An 8,615-nucleotide genomic window follows, 5' to 3' on the forward strand; every position below is an offset into this window, starting at 1 on the left:
TCATCTGCTGCTGAGTGTGTGTGCCTCCCAGCTATAGGGAGCTGCGAATTGTTAACAAGATACAGAGTGTGTGAGATTGGTATTCTTTACCGGTGATGTCTCGTGGAAGAGATTTATATTCTTTTATTTGTTGTAAACATGTCATTCTACAGTATGGTCATTTTTGTGGCATTGTCAATATCATGTATTATTATTCCACCCTGTCAATATGATGATGTACTGCATCTGAGTTTGTCTCCCATTTCTGAAGTGTGCCCGTCTTCTTTTTATTTCTCAATATACTTATTTAGGGGCCAAGCTCAGAACACTATTTTCATTTTTGATTTCGACCAGACATCTGTGCAGCTCACATGATAGTTCTGGATTTACGAGGTCAGGCACCTAAGTTTCTATTTCTATCTGACATAATGCATTAACTGCCAATACAAAAGAAGGAGCAGAATTTTCAGATATCAGGCACTGAACTTACCTCCCCTCTCCAGTTAATCTGTTAATTATTTGTTCAACCACACGTAATCGACTCCACCTTGTTGGTTAAATTTGGGTAGAAAGAACTGGGAATCAAGAAGATACAGATTCTGAGAGATTGCTTAACAAGTGATAAACTATTCTTCTATGTGCTGTAAACATGTCATTCTTATATTATGGTATTTTTGGTGACATTGTCAACATCATGTCTTATTATTTCACCTCCAGTCACTATGATGATCTACTGCTTCTGAGTTCATATTCCCTTTTCTGAATTGTGCCTGTATGCTTTCCCTTTTCTGAATTTACTTACTTAACTTAATTCAGGTAAGCTCACAGCTCTATTTTAGATTTACGGAACATGATAATCAGTACATTTTTTTAGGTTAAACATGGGAAAGGCTCCCACTGCCATTTTTATATTTATGAAGAGATATGTACAGTGTATTTACAAAGGGGGTTACAAAATGTAAAAGAAGCTTTCTATGTTTGAATCTCTAGCCAATCTTTAAACTGTTAGCATATTTCTCTTTGATCTGTAACTCACTAGCCTTATCTCTTGATAATAAATTGACTTCCAACTCCTGAAGATTGAATCATGGTCTTTGAAATTTTTATTGTTTCTTACTATCCATATACTCCATGCTGCCAGAATCATTATCTCCATAAAGAAAGGAAGGCTGAGTTTATACTTGATAATAATCTGTAGATAGGAGTGCATACAAATCATATGAGTAGCTCACATGCTAGTTACATTATCTGGAGTGCGAGGTTAGGGACCTAATTTTCTATTTCTATCTGACAGAATGCATGAACATCTGCACTACAGAAGAAATAGCAGAAGAATTTTCAGTGATCAGCAACTCCTCTCCCCTGCACTGAAAAAAAAACTAGTATTACAGTGTTTGCAAATGCTTTAGTCCATTAATTAATTTGTTCTAACACACATATCCATTATCTGGTTTGAAATGGCGCGTGGTGGAAGTGGCAGATTTGGGCAGGTAAGCTTAGCTTCAGCTGACTTGAGAGCAAATCGATGCATTTCTCTGGCACCGAATTAATGGTCTTATGATGAATATTTGCAGAATTTCGTATGATGAAATGTTCAACTGCTGCTTAATGTGTGCCTCCACAGCTATATGCAGTGTGTGAGAAAGAGCTGCGAATTACTAGAAGACACAGTGCGGGATTGGTACTCTGTACGGGGGATGTCTCATGAAGAGGTTTTTATTCTTTTATTTGTTTTAAACATATCAATCTACAGTGGTACTGTCAATATAATGTACTGCATCTGACTTGTGCCTGTCTTCTTCTTATTCCTGATGAAGATACTTATTTAGGAAGCTCAGAACACTATTTTCATTTTCTATTTCTATCGGACATCTGTGTAGCTCACATGATAGTTCTGGATTACGAGGTCAGGCACCTAAATTTCTATTTCTATCTGACATAATGAACATGTTGGCTTTATTAGTTTAAAGCCGTGCTCTGCTCAAGCCTTCCGTCTAAACAAACATAATCCACATGCACCTAAATTTCTATTTCTATCTGACATAATGCATCAACATCTGCCAATAAAAAGAAAGAGCAAAATTCTCCCTCCGATCAGAATAAATTGACGCGCGTGATGCACATAAGTAGTCTATGTATGTGCATACTTCGCGTCCATTAAAGATGATCAGAGGGAGTAGGCACTAAACTTACCTCCCCTCTCCAGTTAAGCTGTTAATTATTTGTTCAACCACACATAATCGACTCCACCTTGTTGGTTAAATTAGGGTAGAAAGTAGGGTAGAAAGAAATGGGAATCAAGAAGATACAGATTTTGTGAGAGTGCTTAACAAGTGATAACCTATTCTTCTATGTGCTCTAGACATGTCAAGCTGATAGTATGGTATTTTTTGTGACATTGTCATTATCATGCCTTATTATTTCACTCGCTGTCACTAGCTGATAGTATGGTACTGCTTTTGAGTTTGTATTCCTTTTTCTGAAATGTGCCTGTATGCTTCCCTTTTCTGAATTATGGAACATGGTAATCATGAGAATCTGTACATTTTTTTTGAGGTTAGTTATGTATTGTGTATTTACACAGGGGGTTACAAAATATAAAAGAAGCTTTCTATGTTTGAATCTCTAGGCAATCTTTGAACTGTCGAGTTTCGAGCATATTTCTTTTTGATCGTGTAACTCACTAGCCTTTTAGATCTTGATAATAAATTGCCTTCCTTCCAACTCCTGAAGCTTGGATCTTGGTCTTTGAACATTTTATTGTTTCTCACTATCCATATACTCCATGCTGCCTGAATCATTATATCCATATAGAAAAGAGGGTTGGGCTTATTCTAGATAATAATTTGTCCATAGGAGTGCATACAAATCATATATCTGTGTAGCTCACATGCTAGTTGAATTATCTGGATTGCGAGGTTAGGGACCTAATTTTATATTTCTATCTGACAGAATGCATTAACATCTGCACCGTAGAAGAAATAGCAGAAGAATTTTCAGTAACCAGCAACTCCTCTCCCCTGCAGTGGAAAAAATGTAGTAGTACAGTGTTTGCAAATGCTTTAATCCATTACTTAATTTGTTCCAACACACTTACACACATAATCCATTATCTGGTTGGCAGATTTGGGCAGGTAAGCTTAGCTTCAGTGGAGTTGAGCAAATTTTGATGCATTTCTCCGGCACAGAATCCATGGTCTTATGATGAATATTTGCAGAATTTCGTATGATGAAATGGCGAACTGCTGCTTAATGTGTGCCTCCACAGCTATAGGCAGTTTGTGAGAAAATGCTGCGAATTACTAGAAGATACAGTGTGTGGGATTGGTACTTAAAACATATCATTCTATAGCGGTACTGTCAATATAATGTACTGCATATTTATTTGAGTTCGTGTCCGCTTTCTGAATTGTGTGCCTGTATGCTTTCCCTTTTTTGAATTGTCAATATCATCCATGGAAGCTCTCCACACCAAGTATTTTGGAGCTACAATATGGTAATCATGATAATGTGTACACAAAGCCATAGTATCTTGTAGCTCAAATGATAGTTACATTATCCAGATTATGAGTTTAGGGACCTAATTTTCTATTTCTATCTGACATAATGCATCAACACCTGCAGTACAAAAGAAAGAGCAAAATTTTCAGGTACTATCAGGCACTCCCTTCTGCAGTGAATGCTTTAAGCCCTTAATTATTTTGTTCCAACACATATAATCCACTTGCCCTTGTTGATTAATTTACATATTTAGAGCTCTGGATGCAATGGCGCCAAAGCCTACGGTCACCGATGCCTCTTGGGTAGCTGAAACGCGCGCTTCAAGAAGTGGCTGGCGACCTCCTCGTCGCGGTGGCAGAGCACCCTGAGGATGGTGTCAGGGTCCGTCCGGCTCCACCGCCTGGTCGTCGTCGGCATCGGCATCCTCTGCCCGGCGGCGCCGTTGCCCATGCGGGGCGACCCGCACGACGACGCGATGCTCAGCTCCTCCACAAGCCGCTCCGCGGTCTGTCCCATGAGCGCTACGATGCCCTCAGCCACCTCCGCCTCGCTCTCCACCACGTCCTCCGTCACCAGGCCCTCGCCGCGCGTGCAGAAGGCTCGCTTCAGGCTCCGGAGGTCCTCCTCGACCATGCCGTGGTCCTCCTTCGTGAAGCTCCGGTGGTTGCCGCCGGCGAGCAGGACCGTCAGGAAGGCCTGGAACGAGGCCTTCATCACCTCCCGCACGGCCACCGGCTGCGCGCGGTCGACGAGGACGGAGAGGAGCAGCGACAGGTTCTGCTTCAGCGTGCGGAGCGCCGGGCGGATGCGCGCGTCTGCGACGCCGCCCGCGTAGAGCCCGTCGTAGAAGGACTGGTGCGAGTCGAAGAAGATGAGGCGGTACGCGGCAACCTCGGCGACGTGGGTGATGGCCGACTGCGCCGCGGCGCGCGCGTGGTCGAAGTGGCAGGACGGCGCCGCGAGGAGGCGGGCGGTGGCCGATGGTGAGGGTGAGGCGCACGCCCCGCCACCGCCCCCGGAGAAGAAGGAGAGCGACTTGTCGAGCGCCTGGATGTGGCTGAGCACGTAGTGGAGCGTGTTGAGCCGGACGTAGAGGCGCTGCGTGCCGCGGCTGGTGGACGGCCGCGGGTTGTGCCCGCCGGCTGCGGACGCGCTCTGGCCGCAGTTGTACACGGTGCCGCGCGCGCCCGTCAATGGCGCCCGGCAAGGCGTCACCGCCGCCCTCTTCCAGAGACGCTTGATCGTTGAGTCCTGATTGCACCTCGTCAGCGCCGGCAGCGGCGGGAGGTAGCTGTGCTTGTTACCGCAGGACGCGAGGAATGAGATGTACTCCTGGAAGACGGCGTCGAGGCCGTCGGCGAGGTCTTGAACCATGTCATCTCTGGCGCTCACCGGGATCGCGAAGAACTCGTCCATGGTGGCCTTGGCCAGCTTCATCAGCTCCACCGCGGTCTGCGCGTACGGTTCATTCTTCGACCTGGCGGTCCAGCTCTACACAGCAATGTAGAATGCCATGAGCGATCTTGTGGAGATAATGAACATGTTTGATCGATGGATGAAATGTGCAACCAAGAAAATTCACCTCGGTGTCTTTGGCTCTGATGACGCACTCCTTGGCGACCCTGAGCCTCTCCTCGATCCACGTCCTGAGGAAGCCCACCACGACGGACTCCACGTCGTACGGCACCACCTCCCGCACCACCGACTTGCCGCCGTCGTCGCTATCGGCAACGTCCTCCATCACCATTTGCACCAGGGCTTTCTCAAGCCTGCCCGCGGCGTGCAGCACGCGCACGAGTTCATCGGTTAGGCAGACGGCCTTGGCAACGTACTGCTTCAGCACGACGCCGAAGCAGCTGTGCAGGGTCGTCGCGGCCACGGCGGCCGGGAACGGATGCCACCGCCTCAATGCCTGGCTGAAGCTCTCGCGCTCCGACAGCGCCAGCTCCTCCGTGTCCTTGGCGAGCCGCGTCAGGATTTCGCTGGGGTCATCGGGGTGGTCGGTGGTCATGCTGTCCTCTTGCCCGAGCCCGTTCTCCAGGACCTTGGTGAATGCGCTTCTCATGGAGCAGCGAACGTAGTAGTCGACGCGGTCGCCGGCGAAGCTCCCTACGCCGCCGCTTTCGTGGTCCGCGCTGATGCCCATGCCAGGCACACTCTCGGCGATGATCTTGCCGGCGGCGAGCGCCAGGGACAGAGCGCTCTCCATAGCGGCCGTGCCGGTGCCGCCGATGCCGTTCCCGTACATCTCATGGTAATCGAGCAGGCACTTCTCGGGCCAGTCACGTATCGCGGCGAGAGCGCTGGAGAGCACCCGCGCGTACACGGCGTCACGGGGTTTCTCCTGCTTGGCGTCGGCCGCCACCTCCGTGAGTATCGCGAGCGCCGCGCCGGCGAGGTCCTGGTCGACCTGGCCGGTGGCCACGTACTGCTGGAAGAGGACCCACGCGAAGCACACGTTGTGGATCATCTTGTTGATGCCGAGCGTCGTCCATGTCCGCTTCATGAGCTCGAGCAGCTCGTCCACCTCGTCGAGCACGACGGTCTCGTCCCGGAGGTCGAAGACGGCCTGGAGGAGGGAGACGTAGAGGAGCACGTTGAGAGGGTACCCGTCGGCCCAGTGGCAGGCCTCGCCGGCAGGCGCGGAGCGCCAGGCGAGCGCGAGCACGGCGTCGCAGAGCGCGCGCATGGCGTCCGACGCCTTGCCGGTGTCGATGGCGCGGGCCTCGGCGGCCTGCATGACCTCGCGGAAGCGGAGCACGGAGGCGCTGTGGCGTTGGTCGATCGGGATGGAGCTGTGCAGGATGAGGCCGGCCTCGAGGAGCTTGAGCTGGCGGAGCTGCCACTGGTGGTGCTCGCCGCTGTCGGCGAAGTCGGGCAGCTTCAGCTGCCGCAGCAGTTCCAGGGGAAGGATGATCGTCTCCGCTCTTCTTCCCACCTGCATTGCATCGCGAGCATTACATCACACCGAAGATCGAGCATATGCATTTCGTGCAATTTGCGTGTCAATGGCGAACGTGGATGGATGGACGGACGAACCTGTCCGACGAGGGTGCGCATGAGCGTCTTGCGAAGGCGTGCGTCGCTCTGCTCCGAGACGCGCATCTGCTGACGCATGATCTCAGCGGAGGTCATCGGCCGGCGCGCCCTGGGCGAGCCGGTACCCGTCGACGGCTGGTTCATCATGGCGCGCACCGCGCGGCCAGGGGAGCCCGGTGCAGACGAGGAGGACGACGCGTTCATGCCGCTGCGAAGGGCGGTGGAGGGCTGCGACGACCTGCGCGCCTTGAGCCCGAGCGCGCGCTTGACCCGGCTGTTGACGACGTTCATGCCAGTACCGCCCCTGGGCCCTGCGCCGATCCTCGGCGACTCGTCCCCGCCTCCTCCTCCGCCGCTGTCCCACGGCGCGGGGTGGTGGCTGAGCGCGCCATTGCCGTTGCCGGCGCCCTTGGCGTTGGTGCCTCCGGCGCGGCATGACATGAAGAACACCTCGTAGGCGGCCTCGCGGACGTCGGGTCGGGAGAGGCCATCGACGTGGCCGAAGGGTGAGTCGAGGACGTCGGCGGCCGCGGGGCCGAGGCTGTGTGCGTCGCCGGCGGAGGCGGAGGTGTCCGGGGAGCGCGCGAAGGAGGAGGCGGAGCGGGAGCGGTAGTGATGCAGGAGGCGCGGCCCCATTCGATGGTGTCTCTCCGTCCCGGCCGAGCGGCGGTCGTGTGTCGGGCCGAGGGAGAGGTGGGGGAACCCACAAATGGTGGAGGGAGGGAGGAAGAGAGCACGCCACGCGCGCAGGAGGGAGGCGTTCCCGCGAAACCGCCGTTCCGGGTTGGCGCGCCACGCGTGGATTGGATCCACCTCCGATTTGTTATTCTCGGCTCGTTTCTAGTAGCTCCTTGACAGCAGCCCATCGACCAGCTCAATGTGCCGTGCCATCGTACCAACCTCGCGCTGGTGCTGCCAGACTGCCAACTTCGGTGATTTTGCAAAGGTGCAAGCTAGCATGTGATACTGCAAACTTCGGTGGCGGTGTTGGCAGTTGTGACCTCAAATAGTCAAATATGAATTTCAAAATGAAATGCCAAAATGACATAAATGAGAAATAGTGTAGCCAAAAACACATTTCCTACATCCACGTCAGTTGCGTTTTTGCAAGGTTATCTTTAGTAAGAATAACACCGCGACGAAGATACCATGCAAAAAAACTTTGTTTTCAATGCTATCTTCATCTTTTAAATGGACTTATTATTAACTATATGGCTGAATGCGTTCGATTAACGCTTTATACATGGATCATATCGAGAAAACACCATTCTTGGCCAACTGATTATTTCTTTTCTCACTATCTCCCTACCAAAAGAATCTACATCAGAAATAGTCCAATCTATGTAAGACTCCCTTAGGTAGTTGAAATAAATAAATCATATACACTAAATTTATTAGTACCATTTTTTCATCTAGAGATAGTAATTTTCCTTTTGCAGTCTTTCCTCGACACGTTTTCATTCATCAAGTGTGAGTCTCCGATGATGGATCGAAATGCCCAGATAGCTGAAGGAAAAGATTCCCAACCCACATCAGAAAAGTTTGACATATAGGTTAGCGTCGTCTAGAGCCTCGCCAAAACAAAAAAAACATTTTGATGGAAATTTATCTTAAGACCTAACGATTGCTCGAATGCTCATAGTATTAATATCAGGTTTCTCGCTTTTTCCAAGTCATGTTCCATATACATGATTGTGTCATCGGCGTGTTGAAGGATAGATAGTCCACCATCAACTAAGTGAGAGACCACTCCTTCAATCTAATCACCAACTTTGGCACGCTTAATAATAATAGCAAGCATATCCTCCACAATGTTAAATAACACTAGAGAAAGGGAATCACCTTGCCTCAAACCTTTTTTTTGTCTGAAAGTATCTACCAACATCATCATTGATCTTGATAGAGACACTTTCTCCAAAAAACAAAGTTATTAATTAATGTGTGTCACTCTTCAGAAAAACCTTTCATTCTAAGAGTTTATTAAAGAAATGACCACTTAACTTAATCGTAGGACTTTTCAAAGTCGATTTTGAGGACCAACCATTCAACTTTTTAAGATGCAACTCATGGATCGTTTCATGCAAGGTTACAATCTC

At 49.7% G+C, this 8,615-nt stretch overlaps 1 protein-coding gene across 1 annotated transcript; it reads right to left on the minus strand.

Moving 5' to 3' along the window:
- Positions 1-3,713: 3,713 nt before the first annotated feature.
- On the minus strand, positions 3,714-7,155 carry LOC124699666 (protein unc-13 homolog). The gene is made up of 3 exons (XM_047231929.1): positions 6,520-7,155; positions 5,063-6,418; positions 3,714-4,971 (listed from the first exon to the last, which is right to left on the minus strand). The coding sequence occupies exons 1-3, from the start codon at positions 7,153-7,155 to the stop codon at positions 3,766-3,768; spliced, it is 3,198 nt and encodes a 1,065-aa protein (XP_047087885.1). The 3' UTR covers positions 3,714-3,765.
- Between the last annotated feature and the right edge of the window lie 1,460 nt (positions 7,156-8,615).

The sequence above is a fragment of the Lolium rigidum genome, chromosome 3 (genome assembly GCF_022539505.1).
Source record: "Lolium rigidum isolate FL_2022 chromosome 3, APGP_CSIRO_Lrig_0.1, whole genome shotgun sequence".
In the NCBI taxonomy this organism is placed as follows: Eukaryota; Viridiplantae; Streptophyta; class Magnoliopsida; order Poales; family Poaceae; genus Lolium; species Lolium rigidum.